The sequence below is a fragment of the Lissotriton helveticus genome, chromosome 5_1 (genome assembly GCF_964261635.1).
Source record: "Lissotriton helveticus chromosome 5_1, aLisHel1.1, whole genome shotgun sequence".
In the NCBI taxonomy this organism is placed as follows: Eukaryota; Metazoa; Chordata; class Amphibia; order Caudata; family Salamandridae; genus Lissotriton; species Lissotriton helveticus.
The window spans coordinates 93677836-93705131 of NC_136065.1; the positions used below are offsets into that span (position 1 = coordinate 93677836).

General features: G+C 49.5%; 1 protein-coding gene across 1 annotated transcript in view; it reads right to left on the bottom strand.

Annotated features, from left to right (window-relative positions):
• LOC144752985 (E3 ubiquitin-protein ligase TRIM39-like) overlaps positions 1 to 27296 on the bottom strand; it is a 462903-nt gene that overhangs the window by 63828 nt on the left and 371779 nt on the right. The window contains exon 5 of the mRNA XM_078640794.1: positions 25712 to 25764. Within this exon, the coding sequence (XP_078496920.1) occupies positions 25712 to 25764 (53 nt within the window). The remainder of the gene's footprint in view (positions 1 to 25711; positions 25765 to 27296) is intronic.

Here is a 27296-nt window from a genome sequence, read left to right on the forward strand (position 1 = left end):
TCACCATCAGAGGACAGCTCGGTGGGTTTTCAAGAAAGCTCTGTTCCAAGAAAGACTGTGCTGCCGCCAGTAAATTCCAGGGACCAAGTAGTCCATGCATCAATGCCACAGCCATAATCCTTTCGCCAGGACAAACCAACTCGTGAGTAATGATAGGAGTCATCAGCTGATTAAAGTCGACGTCAGGAGAAACCGGTCCGCAGAGACACAAATCAATGGCCCAATCGAAATCACAGGTCAGGCAGTGAAATACAGGCTGGACACAGGTGAAGTAGGAGAATCGAAAAGATAATCCATATGCCGTGCTTAATATCGCCAACGGCATTGTGCCATAATATTCTAGCATGCGATTGCGGAACAGTGTCAGCAGCTGCAGGGTGGGAGGTTGCATAGGAGGGACATCCATATTTAAAAATGTAAAAAAGCACAAGAGCGTCCGCTGGTAATGCAAGTAAAAATGCCAATCCACGAACCAGAGTGGAGAAAATAGAATGAAAGGAAGCAGGGATGAGTCCAAAGATTTTCTCAAATGAAGTCACGAGACCACTGGTAACAACTTTAAAAAAGTGCGCCAGGGACTTTGCGGAGGATGCGTTAAAGATAGTCGGAACCATCTTGCTGAATTTGAAAGGCAAATCTGAATTGAAAAGTGTGTGCACCTCTGTACGGGTGTTCGCTATGTGAAGCACGAAAGTTTCACGGGCCGAACTCAAGGCCACCTCTCTCTGAGACAAAAGAGCTCTTATTCTTGCCATGCCGTTGAAATCTGTCCCAAGGTTGGTATTTGTGGCCAGATTGAAAACTCCCTATGTTCATGTGTGGGAGGAAATAGAACATTTCTGCAGCAAATAACCCGTTCACTTACTGTTACGATAAAAGGAATACTTTTAATTAACTCAGAACAATCTTCATTATTGAGCATCAAATAACTACCATTTTCCAACAACTTGAACGTGGGGATGATAGCAGGAACTGGCGTGCCTTGCAACACGCAAGCCATATTTGGTCGGTGTTTGTTGCATGAACCGTGTAACTGTATGTGCCTACACATTAGTGAATGATCTGGCATCTCAGTGCATTCCTCTCCATTCAGATAAACTTCTTTTTTTTTTTTGAAATATATTTTTATTGCAGAATCAGGAAGAAACACAACCAACAAACCAACCCAAGTACCAGCGGGTCCCATCATGCAGCATTATAGCAACGTAATACACAGCCGATTAGCCCACATCCCGGAGGCTGGGCGGCGCGTCAATGAAGCAGTTCGCTGGAGGCACCTCGGTGCATGCCCAATGCAGGACACGGGTCAAGTGCAGCACTTCGTTTCTGCGTTTATCCCAAAACGACCAACCACCTCCTCCCCACCCAATCCCAGGTCACTTCAATGTCATATCACAAAATCAACACGACTATGTTCCTGGGCCATCCGGTTCCGGGAAGTCGCTGGCAACCCACCCCACCCCACAACTCCTACTCTAAACCCCCCCCCCCCCAACTGCTGCTAACGCGGGTATCTCCAAGCCCCTCCTGCCCTAGGGTGACAACTATCAGGAAGTTGTAACGAACAAGCGGTCACATGGAATCCTTGTTCATAACTGATCAGTCTCGTCGCCGTCAGTTAAGTGGCCCCTCAATGCCTGCACCACCATCTCCCATGACCGTGCCAGATCCAAGCTCCTCTCATTACCCATTCTAGTCGCCTGGCGCATCCGTGACACACTCTCACAGCCCGACCACTTCACCAACTCGTTCCTCCACCTCCGTACAGACGGCCCCTCTTTAGACTTCCAATGCCAAGTGAGTTCTCGCTGCGCCAGTATCAGACCCAACCCAATGAATTTACTCGTCACCTTGGTCTTTTTGGTATGCGGGAACCAAAGAAGCAGGCACGCGGCCATGTCAAAGTCCCCCTCCCGATCCGTGACAGCATTCAAGAGGTCCCCCACCTCGGCCCAGTAGTCTCCTAACCTCGGGCAACCCCACAGCATGTGGTCAAAATCTGCCCCGGGCTCCAAACATCTCGGGCACATGGCGTCAGGCACCTGGAAGTGTCGACGTAACCTCTCCGGGGTCAAATACGCCCTATGGAGCACAAAATAATGCACCTGTTGGAATCTCGCATTCCTTGTCTCTTTCCAGGCCCTGTGTAGCACCTGACCCCAAACAGAGTCCGGAAGAGGCTTACCGATGCTGGCCTCCCAACGCGACTTCAATTCGACCAACGGAGCTAGACCCTCGTTCAGCATCCTATTGTGGAGGCAGGTCACCGCCTTGACGGTGCCCGCAGCCATCACCACATATTGGCACACCGCCGACACCTCCGGTTCAGCCAATCCGCCCCCCCAGTGCTTCCGCAGAGCCGTGGCCACCGCCGCATGCAGCAAGAAGGAACCATTCGGCAGGCCGAACTGCTCCTGCAACGTCTGGAACGGGGCCAACGTCCCATCCACATACAGGTCACCTACCATCTGCAAGCCCAGGTCCTCCCACTCCAACAATCGGGACCAATCACCCCCGTGCGGCAAGACAGTGAGCATACCCAACGGAATCTCCGGGGCGTACGGCCGGCGCTTCCCAGCCCTTTTCATATATCTGTTCCAACACAATCTGAGGGTCCACTCCTCCATCGTGACTTCCCTACTGGCCAGTCTCTGTTGCATCACGATAGCCGACAAGACCTGCCTCTGAACGCCGACCCCCCGGCCAACCTCGGGCCCCCTGAATTCTCTGGCCACATTCTGCGTCAGGACCTGGAGCTGCGCCGCCAAATAGTATAACTCGTAGTCGGGGACGGCCATCCCTCCCTCACACTTGGGTCTCAGCAGGGTGGTCAGTGCTACCCGTCTGCGACCGTGGCCCCAGAGAAAACCAGTCACCATCGTCCTCAGCTCCCTAAAGATGCCCTGCGGGATCCACACCGGCAACGTTCTAAAATAGTAGAGCAGTCTCGGGAGTGCTACCATTTTCAACAGCGCCACTCGGCCCAATACAGATAACGGGAGGGAGGCCCAGAAGTCCATACTACCTCTCAACGCCCTAATGCAGCGTCCCACATTCCCCTCAAGGAGGTCCGCTGTGGCATGGTAGATGCGTACCCCTAGGTACAGAAAACAAGACGGTTCCCACATCACAGGCCTCGTGAGCTGTGGGCAGAGCGTGGCCTTCCTCAGCGGAAACACACAAGTTTTAGTCCAGTTCACCCTGAGGCCTGACAGCCTCCCAAATCTGCCCAGCATATCCACCGCGCCTTCCAGAGCCCCTCCAGCGTCCGCGAGGTACAGCAATAGGTCGTCAGCGTACAACGATATATAATGCGAGTCAAGTCCCTGCGCAATCCCGTCGTAAACAACTCCCAGCCTTGCCTGTGCAGCTAAGGGTTCCATCGCCAGAGCAAAGAGCAAAGGGGATAGCGAGCAGCCCTGCCTCGTGCCCCTACATACCAGATAAACCGAGGAGACCAGTGTCCCTAGCCGCACCCGTGCCTTGGCCGATGAATAGAGCACTCTTGTCCAGCCTCGGAACCCTTCCCCGACCCCGAACTTCAACAGCACACCATCCAAAAAATCCCATTCCAGACTATCAAACGCTTTTTCAATATCAACCGCCAGCACCACCGGGCCCGGATCCGACAAGGCAGCACTATCAATGACCCCGATCAGCCGACGGATATTCATCGAGGTACTCCTGGAGGGGATGAATCCCGCCTGATCCCTATGTACCAAAGAGGTCATCAATGGCAAGAGACGGGTGGCCAGGATACGGCTCAGAATCTTATAATCCACAGTCAACATAGACAACGGACGAAAAGAAGCGACATCTAAAGCATCCCTGCCCGGTTTCAGCAGGGGCACAACCAGCGCCTCCGTCATAGAATCAGGCAGTCGCCCCAGCTCTTTCGCCTCCGCATATACAGCCTGCAGCCTGGGCGCCAGTACTTCGATAAATTTGGCATAGAACTCGATCGGCAGCCCATCCACCCCTGGGGTCTTATTCCGCGCCATATGGCTAATCGCCCCTCTAATTTCGGCCAGGGTGACAGGGCCCCCTATACCCTGGGCTTCCTCCTCATCCAATACCGGCAGAGGAATCTGATCTAAATAATCGCTAATGTCCGCGGCCTCCACTTCGAGGTGGCTGGTATAGAGGCCCGTGTAGTAGGATTGAAAGCGCTCCAGGACCGCGGACTGCGAGCAAACCACCACCCCATCTCCCCTTCGTATACTCAGCACCGAACAACCCCTAGGGTTCGGATCAGCCAACTTCGCAAGGAGCGTGCCCACCTTATCACGTTCCTCATGCACTTTCACCGCATACAACTTATAGTCATAGCACCGCAGTCTCTCAGTCTCAGTCGCCACCGCTTCCTTAGCACGCAACAGGCTGTCCTGCAGCTCAGGCTTCTCCGGACGCTGCAGTTCCACCTCTCTCAGCACCGTCTCCGCTTTCGCGAGGTCAGACAGCACAGTTCCCCTCACAGTCAGAAACCGGCCCATACATATCCCCCTCACCACCACTTTCATCGCATCCCATTCATTCGCTCTGGTCGCCGTCGACCCAGCATTGACCGCGAAATAGTCGTCAACGCCTTGACGGACCGTATCGCAGAACGCCGGGTCCTCCAACGTCTCCGGACGGAGTCGCCATGTGGGGACCGCCGATCTCACCAACTGCCACTGCACCAAAATCAGCAGCGGGTTATGGTCCGAGATGGTTCTAGACAAGTACTCAGTGTGCCGCACCACCCTCGCCAAAGACTCGCAACACAGCACCGAATCCAAACGAACATGCAGATCATGCAGCGCCGAGAAATAGGAGTAATCCCGAGTGTCGGGGTGCTGCGCCCTCCATACATCCACCAAGCCCCATCTTTCCTGCCAGTCCCGCCTACGGGTTGCAAGTCTGCGCACTGGGGAGTCCACCAAAGGCGGGTGAGACCTGTCCAACTGCACATCCGTAATAGAGTTAAAATCCCCTGCCAGGAGGATAGGGCCTGCCAAGTAGCACGCCAGTGAGCGCGACAAGCTCTCAAAAAAGTGGGCCTGCTCAGCGTTGGGGGCATAAATGGTACACAGCACTACTTCCCTTCCATACAGCCGTCCCTCCACCACTACATAACGACCCTCCGGATCTATTTTCTGACTCGTGACCTGGAATGGCGTGCCTGCTCTGACCCAGATCAAGACTCCCCTGGCAAACGCCGAGTAAGTCGTGCCAAACACCTGGCCCCGCCACCTCCTCTGCAAAGCCCCGCATTCCTGCTGCGTCAAGTGAGTCTCCTGAAGCATCGCTATCTGGACGCCCCGCCTCACCAAGTAGGCATGCACCTTGTGGCGCTTGACCATAGTACGAAGACCCCGGACATTCCATGTGACACATTTCAAATTAGGTAACGTCCCCATAGAGCATCAAACCCAACAGTAGCACACGCCAAGAAATGTAACCCGCATCGCAGCAATTGTACAACCCCCTCAAAACATCCCCTACAACACCCACCCTCCCCTTCCCCAGGACAGGGCCTAGTAACCCAGCTTCAGCCCCGTTCCAAACCTCAAACACCCCACACATCACACTAAACTGTGGTCGACACCACAGAAGACCTTAGGGGTCTGATGGGGACTATGGAGCCCCGAACCAGGACGACAGAGCAACCACCCCGCGCCCACAGCCCCGTGCTGCTAATGCAGCCCCATACCTGGCAGTCCATGAGAGATCAGGAGCGTCCAGGCCATGCCAAAGTCCAGCCGCCACAAGCTTCATCCATTAAGGATACCATCGGATGTCTGTGGAGTAACCTCCGGCCCCAGCGCTCCCCCCACCTCTGAGTCCTCATCACCAGTCTTCAAACCTTCACTCTCCGAAGCCGAACCCCTGGAGGCGTCCTCTTGCTGCGACCCCGTTATGCTCGCTGTGGCCTCCAACGCACTCCGTCTATCGGCCAGCATTTGCGCCTCTCGCTCGGCCCGTTGGCGTCGATTCCGGGAGCGGATGCGCTGCGACTTCCTGACCCTGACCGGCTGTTCCCGATCTCTGGCTGGCCTGTGCGCCCGATCCGTCCCCGCTCGATACAGTTCCAGCCAGGACCAAGCTTCATCGGGCGTTTGGAAAAATTGAGTCTTGCCATCAACGACGATCCGCAGCTTGGCTGGAAAAAGCAAGGAATATTGAATCCCCTCCTCTCTCAGCTCCTTTTTCACCGACAGGAAAGAAGCCCTGTTCCGCTGCACCTCTTGCGTGTAGTCCGGAAAGATTGTCACCTTGCTGTTGTCCACCTGGAAGGGCCCACGATCTCTCGCCTTCTGGATCAGCAGATCCCGATCCTTATAGTGCAGCAGTCTGGCCACCATCGGCCGAGGCGGTCGGCCCTCCAAGGGAGGCTTCGCGGGTACCCTATGTGCTCTTTCCAGGGAGAAGAAGGGGGAAAGGCCCTCAGGCGCCACCACAGTGCGGAACCAGTCTTCCAAATAGGCCACTGCATCATCCTTCTCAATCTTCTCCGGAAGCCCCACCACCCTCACGTTGTTCCGGCGGTTGCGGCCTTCCGCGTCCTCCACCCTACGCTCCAAGGTCGCCAGTCGATGGACAACGTCATCGAGTTTATGCTCCGCCGTGACCACCGCCGGTTTCAGTTTCTGGAGCAGTTGTTCATTGGATTTCACCCGGTCCGAAAGCTTGGCGTGGTCCGCCCGCAACAGGCCGAGCCCGGACGCCACCTGCGCAATATCCTGGCGCAGCTCCTCCTTCGTAGCGGTGATCGCGGCCAAGATTGCATCAAGGCGGAGGTTGAGCCTCTGTTCTTGCGGCGAGGACTCCGTCTGGAAGCCGCCAGCCACGTCCTCCTGCCTCCGGCTCCCCAGTCCAGATGGCTCGGCGTCGCCATTCCCCTGTGCGGCCATCTTGGATGCAATTACTCGGCCACACGAGCAGCCCCTCCGGACAAAGGCGAGGCCCACCAGAATCACCCAGCTGAGCACCCCCTCAAGCGCACCAATCTTCAGGACAAGCGGGGGTTCGCGGCGTCAACTGCACCCCACGCACAGTCCTCCGATCAGATCCCGGCTGGAAGTGCGCTCCACGGTGTCCCGCAGCCACTCAGGAAACACCCACAGCCCACTAGGGCTAAGGGGAGCAGAGTCCACGAAAGGGGCGGACAGCGAATCTGGCGAGGCCCCGGGCTGCACCGGCCCCCTCGTGACACTACGCGCCGTAGGGCCCAGCACCACGCCACCAGCTCGGCACGTCCTCAGCGCCCAGCGGGCGGGACCCCCGCCTCTGATCGGGCCGACAGCCACCTCCAATCCACCGGGCCACGGGATGGCGAGGCGCCGTGGGCGGCCGCCCCCCCCAGCTCTCCACCGGCCAGTTGACCACTCCTATGACCCGTCGGCCCTTATGGTGTGTCGGCCAGTGTGTGGGCGGCCTCCTAGGTCAGCAGTGCCCTCGCTGGCCCAGCGCAAGTGCAGGCTCCGCTCCTCTGCCGTCCCAGTAGCAGGTGGGGGAGGGGCGCCACACACGCCACATACACCGGCAATGCTCCGCCGGTCTCCCCTGCGGCGCAGGGTCTGCTCCGATGGGCCCCCGCCCTGCACACAGCTGCTCAAGTGCTCCTCCGGAGCCTATAACTGCCCCAGTGCGCCACACCGCTCTGCTCCCGGAGCTTTCAGGGAGTCGGCGCCGCCATCTTGGCTTCGTCCGCTCGGCAAGCGCGCCGAGCACCAGGTCCGCCCGCAGCCACCGGCCAGGGTCCCGACGGAGCCAAACGCTCCTCCACCGGTCACCAGCCCCCTGGACCACGAATCCCGCCGCCAGGCAGCTCGGGGCAACGGTCAACAGGAGAAGAGACGGGGCAACTCGCTCACGCAGCCATCCCGGTCGGCGCTGTAGCCACGCCCCTTCAGATAAACTTCTTGATCATCTTTGAAACATCTGTATGTGTATGGAAGCGACCAGACCTCATGAAGAAAAGCACTACCTAAAGGTTCATAACGACCTATTGGTATATATTTCATACAATTTGAAAACTTATATAAAGCAAAAGGCAGCGTTATTAAACCGTGGATAAGGCACGTTGCCAAAAAACCCGCAATCCTCTGCTGATGATGTCACTGAGCATGTCATGAATGATGTAATATGTGACATCATCAGCAGTGGATTACGGGTAATAGTATCTCTAGTTTACTCCCCTATAGCTGTCTTTCTTTTAACATAAGTGTCTGTTTCCTTCCCTTATACTTACTGTTTTTGGTTCCCTTCCGGTTCGCGTACCGGGGAGCGAACTGGGAAGCGAACTAAGAGAAATAGAGGTTGGCACAGTTCCAAATATTGTACCAATTTTTTAATAACGGGGAGGTAGTTCTGAAAAGAACTTTTTTTTTATTTTTCAGAACATTTTTTTATTTTTTTTGAATTTTTCTGAACAGTTTTATATTTTTTGGGGTTTTTCTTGGAGGGGGCAATGAAAACGATTCATTGTAAAGGGCTCAACAGGAGCAACAAAACAAAAAAAAGAAGTATTTATTATTTTGGGCGTTTCGTACAAACTTGCATATGATAGTCAATAGCTCTGTTGATCAGAGTGATGCTTTTTTCTCCGTAGGAAATGAATCCATCGCAAAATACGCAGATGTGTTTTACATCACCAAATCTCATTTGTATATTTGGCACCATCTCCCTGCCCTCTGGTCCCGTTACTTCCGGTACAACAGATCTTCTGGCCATAATAGGGAGATTATCTAGGTCGTTCCGAAACTGTGCAGCACTGTAGTTGTTAGGATGTCACCTAGTCATATGGCGATGCATTGTGTAGTTTCCGAAACTGTATTTTTTGTCGGTCCCTCTGGACAGTCTATCTTGACATATAAGGCAAGTTACGTATCTTGCATTTACTTTTTTCTGACCTTTGGGAATTTTTAAAAATTGCCAAATGAAGTTTTCTTTCCGGTGAGACGTCCTGGGCTGCTCAGGCAAAAACTGCCTCTCTTCGTGCTCGTCCTCCTGTTCCTCTTCTTCCTCTTCTTGTTGAATTATAACTTGAGCAGGTGGTCCACTCTTCCTTGGATGTGGTGGAGGTGGTGGGGAAGCACCAGCTGAAGCTACTAAAGAAGCCATTGCTCAGTGATCACAAAGGGTCTTTCTCTCACAATGATGAAAGTCAGAGTGAGGGAAGAAGGAGGGATTTTCATCATTTGGGAAAAACAAGAGTTCTCAACCAATCAAAAGTGTTCATTTTAGATTATATGACCTAGTCTTACATCATTAGGAAACCAAAAGTGAAATGAACCAATGAAAAGTGTTATTACCAAGTCACATGACTTGCTGTGTTTACGTTAAGCGCTTTGCAGGGCCTCCCGGTTTGCTTCCAGAAACCTGCGCTTTGCGACTCGCTTCGCGTACCAGTTCGCTAACGTTGTACGTCATATGACGTATCACGCGACAACGTGAAACGTCATGCGGACGGGAGGCGTCACAATGTTGTTTTCTAACGCGGCACTTGCGGTAAAGAAACGTTTACCGGCTCGCGGTCTATTTCGCGGCATCAAGGTCAGCTAACGGGAAGCTTCCCGATTCGCGAAGCGGGAACGAAGAAAAAAAAATATTTAAAAAAAAAATTATTCATAAACATATAAAATATATTTTTGGATTTAAAGAAGAATACATTTTACAGCTACAGATATTAGCTGTTAAAAAACCAATGAAATTCACAGAAAAAACCATAGGTTATAGACCATATATAGTTAGGAATTAGCATTTACAAAACCTTGAAAATTCACTGAAAAAACCATAGGTTATAGACCATATATAGTTAGGAATTAGCATTTAGAAAACCTTATTTTACTCACACAAAACCATTGAAATTCCATATATAGTTAGTTGCACTAACTATATATCGCGCACCCGCAATCCACTGCTGATGATGTCACATATTACATCATTCATGACATGGTCAGTGACATCACTGATGACATCACTGATGACATCTCAAATGACATCACTGATGACATCATCTAGTGTCTGTGTGTTTTTGTAAAGTTTAAATACGTTTTACATATTGAAGAATGACTGGATGTATGGAAGACTGAGTGTGTGTGTGGCTGGCTGGGAGGTGTGTGACTCTGTGCATATCAATGTGTACTTGTATCAGTGATTGTATATGCGAATTTCAATGGTTTTGTGTGAGTAAAATAAGGTTTTGTAAATGCTAATTCCTAACTATATATGGTCTATAACCTATGGTTTTTTCAGTGAATTTCAATGGTTTTTTAATAGCAAATATCAAAAGCTGTAAAATGTATTCTTCTTTTAAAGGAAAAATAGATTTTATATCTATTTAATATAATTTTTTTATGTATATAAATTTTTTGAGGGAACAAATTTATCAACTATCATGCTGAAGAAGAGTGTGGGGAAAAAAAAACAAAGAGGAGGACTAAGAGGAAAGAACAATCAGTTCAAAAATACAATTGCTTTAAAGCATGAAGTGCTTTTCCACACATTTACATTTAAATAACCCATATTAGAACATACAAAATATCTACAGAGGAGACGGTGTACATTGAATTTTAGACTCTTCATTGGTACCTACATGTTAGTACTTAAATCACCCACACAACACAACAGCTCTATTCAGAGCTACCCTACCTCAAAGCACTCTAAAATATTATTTTACTATTTCCCTTGGTTTTCCCCTTGTTACGCTTTCCGGAACCCTACCCGGTGCGCGGTCCGGGCGCTAACCGTGCGAAAATTTGAAAAAATTTACATATATGGGCCTCCTCAGCCACCCTCAGAAAACCTAGGGGGTCAGGATATGTCTCCCGTGCCCCCTTATACCCATTCCCAACATTGTTTATCCTCCATCTTGTGACTAAATTCGTCCGAAACACAAGATGGCGGACTCCGGTTACGCTACCGGTGAGCTACCCGGTTTGCGTACCGGGTAGCGCTTCCACCGCAAAAAATCGAAAAAAAATGTATTTTATTCTTTTGCCCCGCGGGGCCCTTTAATAGCCCCCACATCAATCCTAGGGGGTCAGGAGGGGTCTACCTTGCCCCTTTCATTCATTTCCCCCTTCGTTTATTTCCACCTATTGTCTCTCGATCCTACCGAGAGACAAGATGGTGGCCGCTCCGGACTGTTTAGAATCTTGAGAGTCACCGGAGAGCCAATCCGCTTCTCCTCGCGAAGTTCCGTTACGCGTCTGGTACGCGAACCGGGGCGCTAACCGGGACGCTGTCACAGATATATATATTTTTTTGAACGTTAATTTCTCAAAATCCACTGGAGCACATATCTTGAGACCTAGCAAAGGCACATCGGGCAAACAGTCTCTACAATTTTGCCAAGTTTCATAGAAATCCATTCAGCCGTTCGAGCTAAAAGTGAGTCCAACCGCCCTATGGAAAACTCAATGTTAAAAACACGTTTTGGGACCCCCCTTTTTTCTCGGCCCCCGCTTGACGAAACCCCCCCAAACTTTCAGGGGACGCTCAGAAACAAAATGTGCCATTTTCCTGAAAATTTCAGCCAATTCCGTCCATCAACGCTAAAGTTATTCAACATAGAATTTTCAGAAATCCCTATTCAAAAAAATCCTAACTATATATACCTACTGGCGACCGCCAGTAGGTAATATATATATATATATATATATATATATATATATATATATATATATATATATATATGACATTTCTATGGCAAAATGAACCCCCTCATTTTGTTCCTTTGCAAATTAAATGTTTTAAGTGTTAACACTTTATTCCAATCAAGATGACTTCAGGTGTGCCATACTTTTGTCATAAGTAAGACTGTTAGCGCTCTAGTTGTTCTTTAGAACACTCTGGGACATTCTGTCACTGGGCTATAGTTGGGCTACATCTGGCTGATATTTGGGCTACATTTGGGCTCTTTTGTCTCTGGTGGCCATCTTTGGGCTACATTGGGCTACATTGGGCTACATTTGGGCTCCAACATATATATAGCCCAATGTAGCCCAATATATATTTTTCAAAGTTAATTTTCGTAAAAACCACTGGAGCATATATCTTGAGACATAGCAAAGGCACATCGGGCTACCAGTCCCTACAATTTTGCCAAGTTTTGTGGAAACCGTTCGAGCTAAAAGTGAGGCCAACCGCCCTATGGAAAACTCAATGTTAAAAACACGTTTTGGGACCCCCCTTTTTTCTCGGCCCCCCCTTAACGAAACCCCCCCAAATTTTCAGGGGCTGCTCAGAAACAAAATGTGCCATTGTCCTGAAAATTTCAGCCAATTCCGTCCACAAACGCCAAAGTTATTAGACATAGAATTTTCAGAAATCCCATAGAGAAAAAATCCTAACTATATATACCTACTGGCTATCGCCAGTAGGTAATATATATATATATATATATATATATATATATATATATATATATATATATATATATATATATATATATATATATATATATCGGCGTAGAATTCGCCTGGGAAGTTCCTGCAAAAACACAGGAACAGACGATGACTATATCAGATGATTACTTTGGATGAGCACCTCAACTCACTCCCGCATCACAAAGAAAATACCTCAAATGATCTAAGCCACTGGCCAAACATCACAATGACAATAACCAAAACTCAATACATCACCTGGTGCAAACACTGCATCTCTGACTGGCGAAGTTAAACAGCCATCATTGAGAGCCTCAGCAACCAGAGTTTCACTCTCTGAGGTAGACGCGTCCGTCCCCACTCAGACTCCAAACTCCCGGTTTCTGAGTCAACAACCCTGAGTTTTAAACACACTAGAAGGTTTGGGAAAGGCCTCCCCCGGGGCCAGAGGAATCTTACCAGAACTGGCCAGGTTCCAAGTAAGCATTCCCATGGCAGGAAGGAGTTCTCACGTCACCTTCTCCAAATCTTGCATGTTCCAGCCTTTATCTTGACGAAGCTCACAAAGCCTTCCGTGTACATAAACAATCTATTCACAAAAACAGAAAGACCTTGAACGTAATAACCCAAACAACTTGCAAGCACTGCTGCAAGCGCTGCTGTGCACGCAGAAAAGCTGAAGCAAGGCAAAGTCAGAAAACAAGATGACATGAGGCCATGTTAAAGCCCATAGTAAGAACTTCATAATTCTCATCAATGTACAACACAATGCACAACTCTGCACAACTGCTTATAGATTCACATACTTCATCTCTCAATGTCCTATAGCATTACATACTTCATCTCTCAAAGTACAAAACTGAGCACACGTGTGCATCACTGCCCACAACACTGCACTTTGTGACCAAAAAGTACATTCCAGGTGGGGCGTGGCTAGCAGCCAACGATGGCGGCAGCATAAAGGAAAGGCTCCGTGGTTGAGGCGGCCTCTCCAAAGATCCGATCTACCATCCGCTCCATTTTTTTGCCCCCGCAGGAGGGAACCTGAGCCCAGGACCGAGCGGTGCCAGAGGGTGCAAGCGGCATGACTGTCCGACGCATGAGAGCCGACTTCTGACCAAGCGACGGAGCGGCGTCCACGGCGCGACAAAGCCGGGGACTGCATTGGTAATCCGGCCCGACAGGAAGTGCGGCTGCCCTGGGGAGACCCGCACCGGAAGTTCCCGCAGGCCATCCGTCCGGCTGGAGAGCGCCGGGATTCGGGGTGAGTGCTGGCGGAACCGGACCCGGCTCGCAAGCAAGAGCACAGAGATAAAGACAGGCGGGCGCTTCCTCGCTCCTCGGCGACCGGAGAGTGCACGGCGGACCGCTGATAAGGCTAATAACACGGCATCTAAGAGCACGTGGCACCCGGGGCTACAGGGACCTATCTACTGGATTGACTGGGGGCAGATCAACCTCAAGACGCAGCGGGCGGCTGCACATACAGCGTCCAGGGGCACGGAGGCAAGGGGCCTCACACAATAAGGACACATCCATCTGGTGGGCCCAGTCAATCATCTCCGGGACGCTCCCTGAGCGAGGCAAACGGTGGGGGAAGCCTAATACCCTTCCAAGGAGCTGGGTCACGAACACTCTATCCGTGGTTTGAAAACTGATTGGCGGCAACTATCATAGGCACAAGGGTCGGGACGCGTCCGGCGTTCCTCATTCCACGGTCCCAGCTGGGCGTCATAGGGCAGCGACACGATCCTCTCATCACAAGCGCTCCGGGAAAGCTACTACGTCCCCTGCCCGACCACTGACGCAGGCTGCAACGTCGGCAAACAAAATACACCGTAGAAGGGGCAGACGCGGTCCTCCGTCGCAGGAGTGCCCGGGGACCGCGGGAAACGACAATATGGCGGGGAAAGGCCTGAAGAGTGGCACTACACAAACTCGAATAGACCGATATGCCTGTGACAGGCCTGCTGTATCCCCGACTACCGGGAAGGAGATAGCTGGTAAATCCGTGGACGTACCTGGGAATAAAAAGGCGACTGTGGATGATGTGATGCAGGCCCTGGCACATCTACAAACGACGGTGGGCTCGATTTTGACCGACATTACACTGATCAGAGCTGATTTCCACAAAATGACGGAAAAGGTCAACGCCATGGAAGTGGTAACAAAATCGCTAGTGGAGGATGTGTCTGAACTTCAACTGGCGGTGGAGAGGCTGGCAACGGACAATAAGGTACTACGTGAGAAGCTCGACGATCAGGAAGGGCGCTCCAGGCGGAATAACATCCGCATAATAGGTGTACCGGAGTCGGAAGGTGTGAGAGCCATGGACTTATACGTGGAGAACCTGATCACCAATGAACTGCGGCCAAAGGGACTGCCCACCTTCTTTTCGGTGGAGAGGGCGCACCGCGTGCCGGGAGGCCAGCCGAAACCTGGAGCGGCCCCACGGCCCGTTGTAGCCCGATTGTTCAACTTCAGGGACAGAGATGTCACTCTGCAAGCGGCCCGGACATCCCCTCCTGTTAAAATCCAAAACTCCACGGTGGCATTCTTCCCTGATTATACGGCGGAGGTGGCACGCAGGCGACGGACATTTTTCGAGGTAAAGAAAGAACTCAGAGCGAGAGAGATCCCGTATTCCATGCTTTTCCCTGCAAGGTTGCGAATAGTTGCTGAAAATAAAACCTGGTTCTTCGATAACCCAGAATCTGCACGGGACTGGTTGGACGGTTGGAGAACAAACGCTCACCCTCGGCGACCCCACCGGCAGCAGAAAGATCGTACAACCGGACATCATCCGGACTCCCAGGCATCGGGAGGAGGTGGGTTGAATGAGGGATCTCCCCACAGAGAGGCTGCGGATGAAGAAGACAACGAAGAACAATGACTTCCAGGTTCACTTACTGTTGGACTTGCTGAGCTGCGCACCTGAGGCTCGCTATCGGACACTGGGCGAGGGGCCTCCGGGGAGAAGATTGAGGGTCTGCTGACCTCGGAGATTCCTTCACCCCGGCGCGCAAGTACACTGGTTGGGGTTGGGGTAATGCACTCTGCTAAGTTGGGGAGGCGGGCAGGTTCAAGTTCGAACAGCAGGGGAGCAGGGAGGGGGATGGTCGGGGATGAGGGGATGTTTCTTTATGAAGACTACTTGGTTCTTAAAGTTAATGGTTTGACTCAACACAACACATTGCAGCACGACATGAGCACTGCACAGCGAGACAGGACACTATATAGTACACGTACTGATGCCTTTGTTGTCACTCCGTATGTCCCTCCTCTGGCAGGGCACACTGGCACATATATGAGACGGTGGGCCTACCCCCGGGAGAATTTCCCACGAAGGGACCGGCGTGGCTCGAATCCGAAGACCCTGGGTTGGCCCAGTCACAAACCACTGCCATGGCCGGACTAGAGGAATTCGTCCAGATGGCCCCGCTGCAAATAATGTCATGGAACGTCAGAGGGCTGGGCGACAAGATTAAACGAGACCTGGTTCTTCAGGGAGTTAAGAGGGTGGGTCCCGCTCTGGTCCTTTTACAGGAAACACACCTGATGGGCACTACTACAAGGGCTATGGATAGGCGAGGCTACCACATGGTTGCGCATGCGGAATTCACCCCGGGGTCGCGTGGCACAGGCGTACTAATGCAAAAATCTTCACACTACGTCATCGAATCCACCAAAGTAGATGATCAAGGCCGCTTCACAGCGGTTTCTGGCCAATGGGAAGGTAGATCGTTATCCGTGGTCTCGGTATACATCCCACCAGCACTACATGCTGTGGCCCTGCCAGACCTCGGCAAGTTCCTCCTAGAACTCCCGGAAGGGGATTTGGTCATAGGGGGGATTTTAACGCAGTACTACACGACACCCGTGACAGATTCCCCGGGCGCCCACACACGGATGGTCCTAACAAACTCAGTGGGTTTCTGGAAGCACAGGGCCTGGTGGATGTCTGGCGCGCACTGCACCCGGAGCAACTACAATACACCTACTACTCAGCAGCACACAATAGTCTGTCCAGAATTGATTACTTCCTCACATTAGGGAACGGTCGCCTCACCATTGAAGATACACAAATAAAGCCGCGGGGTATTTCCGATCACTCGCCACTTACCTTAACGCTGTCCAGCCATGCAATAACCCGTAGACGGCTATACCCGATCTACCCGGGTTATCTCAAAGTCCCGTCCATTCGTAAGGACCTGCAGAAAACTACCCAACACTATTTCGAGGAAAATCAAACTTCGGTGAGATCGCCTTCAGTACTTTGGGAAGCATATAAGGCTGTATTCAGGGGGCAAGCGATAGCAGCGATCACGCACTACAAGAAAACGCAGGGGGAGATAGCGTCAGAACTAGAATTAAAACTAGACATAGCCAACACCGCCCATATGGTGGATCCCTCCTGTGCTAATTTCCACTCCCTACAGCAAAGTCAACGCCTTCTTACTGATCATATGAGACGCCTGACAATGGCAGACATTGCGGCCACCAAACACAGGGTGTATGATATTGGGGACAAAGCCAGTAAACTCCTGGCTTGGCTAGATAGGAAACAGGGGGGCAACAGGAACATATTACAAATCACGGACACACTCGGGAGGGTGCACACACGACCAGAGGATATAGTGAACGCACTGGCCGACCACTTCAGTGTGGTGTACACGCCGACGGTGGCTGTGACGGAAGAAGAGGCCCGAGCCACCCTGGGTCATGTGGCATTGCCAACATTGACGGAGGAGGCGATACGGGAACTTGATTCCGACATAGCAACTGACGAAATCCAATTGGCTATTAACGCAATCCATCCGGGTAAGGCTCTGGGCCCTAACGGGGTGCCCATCGAATGGTTCAAAACAATGTCCGACTCTCTGAGTCCACCCCTCTTACAGATGTATGTGGATAGTAGAAAGAACGGCACGCTGCCTCCGGACCAACGGATGGCGACTATTGTGGCCATCCCGAAACCGGGCAAACCGCTTAATGAGTGCACGTCCTATAGACCTATCTCGTTGTTAAACCCTGAAGCAAAAATTCTGGCGAAACTGTTGGCAAACAGACTCATGCCCCACTTAGGTCAATTGATCCACCCAGACCAATCTGGCTTCATGCCACATAGAAGTACGGCCTTGAACCTTCGTAGGATACAAGGAGTCCTGGCGAGAACCCCACTGTTGACGGAACCGGCAGCGATATTATCGTTGGATGCTAAAATGGCATTCGACATGGTGGAATGGAGCTACCTCTTTGCGGTCCTCACCTCCATGGGGTTTGGCCCAAACTTTATCGCGTGGGTCCGATTACTGTACAAAGATCCAATAGCACGAGTGGTGGCAAATGGACACTTATCTCGCGACATACAACTGGCGCGGGGAACCAGGCAGGGATGCCCACTCTCGCCCATTCTTTTTGCATTAGTTTTAGAACCTCTTCCGATCACTATTCGGAATACGCCGCTACTGAAGGGGATTAGGTGGGATCTTAGCTGGGAGGACAGAGTGTCATTGTACGCTGATGACATGTTGATCTATCTCACAGATCTGGAAAGCAGCATCCCAAACCTCCTATCCATCTGCACCTCACATGGGCGAGTGTCAGGGTACACTATTAATTGGTCGAAATCAACAATTTATGAACTCAGGGGTCCACTTCCGACCCTACCGGACACATGCACACTAGAGGTGGCAGCCACGTCCTTTAAATACCTGGGAATATATGTCACTCGAGATGCGACAGAATTCTTTGGTCGTAATCTACAACCCCCCCTCCTCAGACTACGTAATGATGTAAAACACTGGCAAACACTTCCACTGACGCTGCTGGGCAGAGCAGCATTGTTCAAAATGATGGCACTGCCGCGATTTCTGTATGTGCTCGAAAACGCTCCAACATTAATCCCTCCCAGTTACTTTCAGAAGGTGACTGCGCTGATGTCGGGTCTACTGTGGGGGAATCGACCGGCGAGAATCGCTCACGCGAAACTTAATAGGAGCTGGTACGACGGTGGTATTGCACTACCTAATATGCAATTGTACTACTGGGCGGCACAGCTCAAGATTCTCAATAAATGGATACACGCCCCACAGGATGACCCGGCGTTTAAGGCGGACCGGGCCCAACTGGGTACTAACAGCATGTTGGCACCTCTGTATCACAAGGGTATTGCTGCGAAGCTGATAGGGCCCACCAAGCACACAGTGCAGTTATGGTATAAGGCGCAATCGAAACTACATTGGGATGGGGTCATTACGAAACTAACCCCGCTGTGGGACACTAAGGCTTTAGGCCATTTGAGACCTACTAAGGGCTTCACGCAGTGGGACACCATTGGGATATCAACTGTGGGTGACATGTGGTCCAGGGAGGGAGTGATCCCGTTCCTTTCCCTTCAACAACAATATGAATTAGGCAACACAGAACAGTTCAGATACATACAAATCAGACATGCCCTTCTGGCGGTGATCCCACCGGGCTCCACACCTCCGGAGTCCTCCCCGTTGGAAGACCGTCTGCTTACGGATTATATACAGGAGGGTGCAACTTCCCTAACGTACCGTAAGCTGCTCAATAATCTACCGGAGCCACTGGGTAAACTAAAAGAAAAATGGGTGGAAGACCTTGGGGATTTTGACGAATCTGAATGGAATGCAGCTCTTGCGTCCCCACGTGAAGCCGGCATATCAGCTAGATTCCGCCAGCTACAACTGAAAGTCTTACACAGGATCTATTACACTAGAGTGGCTCTACATAAATTACTGAGGGCGGATAATCCTTATTGTCTAAGGGGGTGCGGTGGGGAGGGCACATTCCTTCATACACTCTGGAGCTGCACATGCCTAGTGAGATATTGGCAACGAGTGCTCCGTACCATCGCACAGACACTAAATACCACTATAACACAGGACCCAAGGGTATGCTTGCTAAATGTCTGGGGGCCTACTGACTTGACACACTATGGTAAGCTGTGGGTCACGATAGGTTGCATGGTGGCCAAGCGCGACATTGCGCAGAAATGGGGTGCGGCGAGCTCCCCACGCTGGCGCAATGGATCAGAAACATGGACACGCTCATGATAACGGAGAGGGCAGTGTACAAGATGAGAGATAATCCGCGCAAATGGAATGGAGTTTGGCTACAGTGGAACTCCTACAGAGGGGACATATGCGAACCGTTGCCAGAGGATGATAGCGAGAGTTCTGACGATGAGGTTGACAATGTCTAATTGTTGGGGAGTGTGGCATGGCATGTAGGTGGGCATTACACAGTATGCGACATAGTAAATACAGCCGAGGGGGGTTGGACACACGGGGAGGTAATGTTGGGTGCAGCACACAGAGGCGACGCCTAACGGCGATCAATTGATACGGAGATCCACAAGTACTATAGTGTCGATTAATGTTGAGTCCTATGTTTAGTTCACTGTTTTATTGTTTCTACAAAATATAAAATGCAAGCGAATGTACTGTCCGTAGAATAATGGTTTCTGAGAGTCCGAAATGCCTAATGTTTTGTAAGAAACTCACAGCCAGAGTGCACCGGCGCAACTGATTATTTATCGCACGTACAAAGCTTTCACAGCCGGCCTTCGGGCTATAGGCGCCTGAATGTAATGTAATTGAATACTATCAATAAAGTCTTGCTTTTAAAAAAAAAAAAAAAAAAGTACATTCCACAACTCTCTCTCCCTCTCATGCTTTCAAATGCACATCCCACACTTTCTGTTCTTGGCAAGGCTGTCCTACTCGATGACAGCTCCCACTGAAAGACAGCAAAATTACAAGAAAGAAACGTGTAAGAGAAGCAAGGCATATACAGGACATCGTACATCCATGCTAGGATAAAATAACACACTAAAATCAGTTAATATAATGGTAGTCAAAGGTCATCACAGGGTGTCAGACCACAAGAGTACCTCTAGAACTACATCTTGATTGAGAAAAAGATCAGAGAATGCTTCGATTGTGCAAAAAGTGACAACATTTATAAAATTGGGAATTCCCCCATGGCTTGCAGAGACATGCCCACGAAACAGTGAGAATTTGTTGCTGTCGATGTAGTTGGGCCTTGCCGGAGGGCGGTGACTAGTTACTTACTGATGTTAGTTCAGGTTGCTCTATTTTCATGTTGGGCTGAAATTGGCATTGCGAGTGGGGTTAAAACCAAAAGAGTCACTAGTTTGCTTGAAGAGATATTCCATTGTGAAAGTGGACCTAACACAATCCTGACTGACGGTTGTCCACAATTTTTTCTGTGAAAGATTTAAGAGAGCAAATAAAGAGTGTATCCAGTTGGAACTAAGTGCTGAAGGGAACAGGAAAGACGGGTTGAGGAGATTTCTGTATGCCTACAGATTTCTACACTCCACAACTGGAGTACCTTTTGAACTGTCCCCTGCATGGTTGCATTAGGGTAAAGGTGGTAGCATACATTGAAGGTTGATGAATGATAGTGGTGCGATGGAGATGAAGAATGTTGAGAAACAGACGTAAAATTCTGACGTCAAGATAGGTGTTACCTTTGTAAAATTTAATATGGGTGATGTGGTCCTGATTAAGAAGCCTGGAAGGGAACACACAGTGCACTTGTTGACACTGCACTAGACAGGTTACTATACTAGATGGAACACTGTTCTAGCCGATGCACTGTACTGGATAGCATACTGTTTCATATCTTATCGTATCTATACTTACATAGCGCTACTGCCACCCTGCGGGTATCCTGGCGCTTTTAGATATCCAAACACTTGGTCAGCTGGCTGGTGAAGAGAGAGAATGGGACATAGATCAGAGTTTTGGGAAAAGCCAAGTTTTCAGGCCTTTCCTAAATTCGATTAATGACACATTCTGTCTGATCATTTGTGGTACCTTGTTCCATAACTGTGCCCCTACCACACTAAAAGCCCTCCCCCCATCCGGGAGCGTTTACATTTCCTGACTGCCAACAAGCCGGTACCCGAGGACCGGAGCTGTCTCTGAGGGAGATACCAGGAGAATCTTTCCTGTAATGGGATTGGGCCCATTTCATGTGAGGCCCTAAACACCTGGCAGAGTGACTTAAAAAGAACCCTTTCCCTGATTGGTAGCCAGTGGAGCTACCTCAGTGCGGAGGTGGAAGAAGAGTCACGTCGCAAGCCCAGTACCAATTTTGCCGCCGCAGACTGGACTCTTTGCAGCCCCTGAAAGATGTACTGGGGGGCTCCTAAATATAGAGAGTTACATTAGTCCAGTCTGCTCAGCACTGTGCTGCTTACTACCATAGCGTGCAGTTCCTTTGGTAGCATGGGGAGTATTCGACGAAGCAGGCGCAGCAGACCAAAGCAAACATTAGCAGTCTTGGTTGCCTGCGACTCCATCTGGAGGTTTTTGTCTATTAGGACCCCCAGGTTCCGCACTGTATTGGCCGGGGTCAATAGATCTTCCTCCGGAGTGAGTCTAAACTCCAATGGGGAATAGATGGTCGGCCTTGCAGGGGAACAGTAGAGCACTTCAGTTTTTCCGCCATTAAACTGCAAAGAGTTCCTCCACAGCCAATCCGCGGTGTGGCGCATACACTCTTGGAAGTGCTCCAAGGAAACTGCCTGTTCTCCTTCTAAAGAAAATGCCAGCTGCGTATCGTCCGCATAGTTGACTAGGTCAACCCCAAACGATTTGATGATGGAGAACAGCGGCTGTAAATAGGCATTAAAGAGAACAGGGCTAATAGCAGAACCCTGAGGCACCCCGTGAGTGACCAACATATTGCAGGATGTGAAAGGTACCATAGAAACTGTCTGTTCTCTTTCTGTCAGGTAAAAACTAAGCCATTGCAAGGCTTTACCCCTGACCCCCATCTTTTCCAGTCTCTCTAAGAGGATTGGGTGGCTTACCGTATCGAACGCGGCCGACATATCGAGAAGTACCAGTACTGCACCATTCCCGTTGTCGGCCCTCATTCGTAGGTTGTCCAGCATAGTCAAGAGAGCAGACTCCGTCCCGTGCGCCGGCCAAACCCAAACTGATCCTTGTCCAACAAATGATGTTTCTCAAAGAAGTCTGACAAGGACCTGCTTACAACCCTCTCCAAGATTTAGATAGGAAAGGGAAGCAGCGAGATTGGGCGAAAGTTGACTGGGTTAGTGGGGTCTAAGGAAGGTTTTTTAATCAGTGGTGTCACCACCGCCTGTTTCCATTCCCCCGGGACAGTGCCTGCTTCCAATGACTGATTGCATATCTGTCTAAGCCAGGGAAGAGTTTCATGGCAATAGGTTTTCCATATTTTCTGTGGCAAAGGGTCAGAGGGAGATCCTGAGGATATATTTTGCACTACCTCGCTAAAGGTGGAGTCAGAGAGAGCCTGAAAGCCATCAAGAGTGTATAATTGGCTCGGGCCCCCTCCGGTGGTCTATGGGGCTGGGTGTCGGTATTAAGCACCCCAAGTGATCTAACAATCTTTCCCACTTTATCCAGGAAGTGCAGAGCAATATCATTGCATAGTTCCTGGGAGGCCACCACTTTAGTGCTCAGACATGTTGGAGTTGATAGATCTCTAACTATCCTGAAGAGTTCTCTAGTCCCATTAGAGGCATGCGAAATGGAATTAGCATAGAACTGGGCCTTGCAGCCTAGGATCCGTTGTTTATACGCAGTCTGTGCTGCTCTCAGCTCAAGCCTATCTCCCTCCAAATAGCCCTTCCTCCATTTCCTTTCCACCTACTTACACAGCAGACGTAGATGTCTCAGTTAATCATTATACCAAGGTGCTGAGGTTTTATTTCTTATTTAGATTTTTTTGATCGGGATTATTTGATCCAATGCACTCACGATATAATTCTGATAGGTGTTATAATTAGTCTTCACTGATGCGGAGGCGCAGAAAAGGCTGTCTGCTGGTGGAGGTAATGTGGCCCCTGACCTACCCAGCTTCGCCCATTCTCTTCCGACCCTAAATGCCACAGGTAACTTAACTTGTCCCGTTTGTTCTGGGAGTAGGGTTTGAAATGAGACTAGGTGATGTTCGGTCCAATTTTGAGGTGTGACACTCAGTACCTCAGTCTCCAAGGCATTGGCAAAGAGCAGGTCAAGTATATGACCACCTTGGTGAGTCGGAAGTTTAACTAGTTGTTGCAGACTTAGGTTAGCACAGGTGTGTGTCAGTTCTCTCAAATCGTTACCCAAGGAGGCATTCTCCCACAAATTAAAATCACCAAGGATGATCATTCTTTAATGTGCAAGGGAGAGATTGGTAATGTTATCCAGGGCGTCTTGATAATGGGTGACGCCCCCAGGTGGTCTATAACAAATCAATCCCCTGAGTTGGCTACCTTTGGGTTCCTGCAACGAGAAACCCATGAGCTCTAGCCCACTAACCTATTCCACTTTTATTGAGGCGAAATGCAGTTCTTCTTTATAAATCATTCCAACCCCTCCTCCTCTGCCCTTAGGCCTCGGGTTATGTAGGATATTAAAGCCCTTTGGGCAGGCAAGTCCTATTTCGAGTGCGGACTCTGCTCGAATCCAGGTTTCGGTTAGGAATAATACATCTAGATTCAGATCTTCAATCAATATAGAGATTTCTGTGTGATGCTTCGCCAACGACCTGCAGTTGATCAGTCCACAGCTTAGTCTAATATTCCTAACCTTATTAACCTTTGTTTTAGCAGGGTTGTGATTTGTGTTACCAGGCTCTGCTCTCTCACTTATTTCCAGTAGCTTAGTCCTTGTATACACAGCGTGACGTCCCTGGTTCCCCAAACGGGGAGCGTGGCTAGCACTAAGCACGGCTGGAGCGCGGACGGGCGCAGACGGGCTTGCCTCTGGCACGCGCGCGCTACGCGCTTGCATTGCCCGGATTAAATAGGCCGCGCGCGTGTCTGGCCCAGCCACTAGTGCGCTCTGCAAAATGGCGCCCTCGAGTGGCACCTCCTCACCCAAGATGGCGCTGGAGCCCCCGGACAGACAGAAGATCCCGCTCTAATCAGCGGTGTGTGCAATCATTTTTAAATGCAAGTATGCTGCAATTTTAAAAACAGTAATAGTTTTGGTGCAACAAAAGTTTATTTTTTAAAAGCAGCATACTGTATTGAACTACACACTGAAATAGGCAGCAAACTGTACTTAAATGCCCACAGATGGTGCAGTGAACTCGACAGCACAGCTCACATGCTATAAGTGAGTCTGTACTAGACAAGAAACGGTGCTGAAAAAGCATATCATAATAAACATGCTATCTAGTACACTGGGTACCTTGTATTAGACCACAGAGAATGGCACACTGAAGTAGACAGCACAACACACAAGACAGAATTCTACATCAGACAGTGGGAAACAGCCTTTGCAGCAAATGCTTTACCAAACAATGCCTTTACTATGCAGTATTTACTATGCATGCCTTTATCATGCAGATATTTGTGCCTACCACACAGATTTTACCACGCATGCCTTTACCACAGTGAAGAGCCCATTTAGGAAGAGTTTGAGATTCATAAGGCAAGCAGAATCACTGAGCCAGAAATTTTTGCTGAACTCTCATGCCACATCATAAACACCCTAGTCCCAATTACATGTAAACACCCATTTAGTTGAATATTGAATTATCCGCATGAATCGTTATTTTTAGTGTGAAGGTATTACCACATGTAGGATGACTGTATCACATCTTACAACGCACACATTTCGTGACATCCATTGTGGAATTTGTACCAGAAAACTGAAGGGCGGACGGAGGGAGAGAAGAGAAAGAGAGAGAAAGAGAGACAGAGGGGTGAATGTAGATGTGCATGGTGTGTTTGGGTGAACGTTAGCAAAAGAGGGGATCTTAGTAACTGTGTGCATGCGCTAGGTCGGTGTAGGTGCATGCGCTAGGTCGGTGTAGGTGCATGCGCTAGGTCGGTGTAGGTGCATGCGCTAGGTCAGTGTAGGTGCATGTGCTAGGCCAGTGTAGATTCACAAGAAAATGTATAATGTGTTATGTGGCAAATGCTGATATCTGAGGAAATTCCCCATTCCATAGTGAAAATCTCCGAATAACGCAATAACTGAGTTGCCCGCAGTTGTCAATCCTATCAGTATAATTAATTTGGCATGTAAAATAACTGCATCCAAATTTCCAATAAACCTAGCATGAATGTCCAAGGTTGGAAGAATGATTTAAACCCAAATAATGCAGCAGCACACGTACAGAATGGGGATAAATACAATTCTAGAAATAAGCTGAAAAAGACAAAGGTTACAGACACAAAGTAAGTAATTGTGTCCGGACTCAAATGTGGACTACAATTAAATACTATACCATACCATAGTACACTATTTTCATAAAAAATAACATACAGAGCTAATCATCACAGTGATTTTTACCTTTATAACACTTCACCATCACTTCTGGGCTCTGAATCTTCACATTATAACACCTGTAATAAAACACATATCATCTTTGGTTAAAGAGCAATGACAGCTACAGGAACAGAGGATGAACATCACATAAGACCTGCATTTGATATAAGATTCAGTATTAAGAGCAGGGGGTGCGGACTAGAGCTCAGTGTGAGTTACTGTTCATACACAACAGTCAAAGCTCTAACGATATCCAAAAATACCTTCAACATCTTATGCCAGGATGTGGGTGTTCTAAGGCAGAAAGATCAGTGAGCCGAGTGCACTTCATGTGATGCCACGGAGTGCCACAGTGTGGGCCTTCTAGGAGCGGTGGTTAGCTCAGTGAAATTAGAACTTACTAATAGATGACATCTGCTCCTGGTGGAGTCTCGAGTATATACTTAATAAATACTTTCTTAATTAGAGTCCACATATATTCCTGCCAGCACCCACAACACAACACTGCCTAATCCCTTGGCCCTATATATCTCCAGTACAGGAGAAATTGGGTGATAGGTTGAACATCTTAGCCCCCTTGCTATTGCGCATTCCACTAGTTGTAGAGATTACTCACTCTTTTGAGTTTGGGGAGTCCATGCTAAGTTGTCACTAACTCTGACTCCCAGGTAGTCAAAGACCTTAACCTGTTCTAGCTGTTGGGTGCCCAATATCAACTCTCCCTTTGAATGTTTATAGGGGTGAAAGACCATATAACAAAGTTCTCTTTAATACTGGTAACCATTGCAACTCCAGTAAGTACGAGGAAATAGCAGAGGGACAGGAAAGCTCAAATAATAGGCAAGCTGCTGCATTCCACACCAGTTGCAAATGCTAAAGAACATAGCCAGGTGGGCCCAAATAAAGAACGTTGACATGATCAGGGCACGAGATGGTCAATGCCTGCAAAGCCGCTCTCTGAGCTTCCCATGGGAGTATAGTAAGGAACTTCTTTAGTGTTTTTATAATCCAAAAACAAGATCTTACCACCAAACCTACCTGGTATTTAAAATAGAGATGATGATCAAATTGAATGCTCAGATTTCTAGCAACTACAGCTAGAGACGGAGGGGCAGGGATATCTCTAGGCCAACAACCTGTCCAATCAGAGATCCTGTCAGCACCGAGTAACACCTCAGTTTTGTCTGGATTACACTGAACGTTGTTGATTCTCATCCAGTTCATCATAGTTCCCATGCAGGCACAAAATGCCTACTTTACTGTGTCAGCTCCACACTCATTAGATAGTAATAGCTGCGTATCATCAGAATATCCTATGTTTTGGATGCCCAAAGATTCCACCAACTGTGCCAGAGGAGACATATAAATAGTAAACAATGTGAGGCTTAATGATGATCTTTGGGGACCACACAATGTAAGTGTGTTAACATCTGAGAAAAAAGGATTTATCCAGACCGTCTGCTCTCTATGGTCCAAAAAGACGAATTTGCAGTTTATGACCAAGGGACCGGGCTGGTTGCTGCATCATCTCTTGCTGAGGGACTACATTACCCAGAGTCAGCACCCACGTAACGCTCCAAACTCCTGCATGTAGCGCTGAACTGTGTGT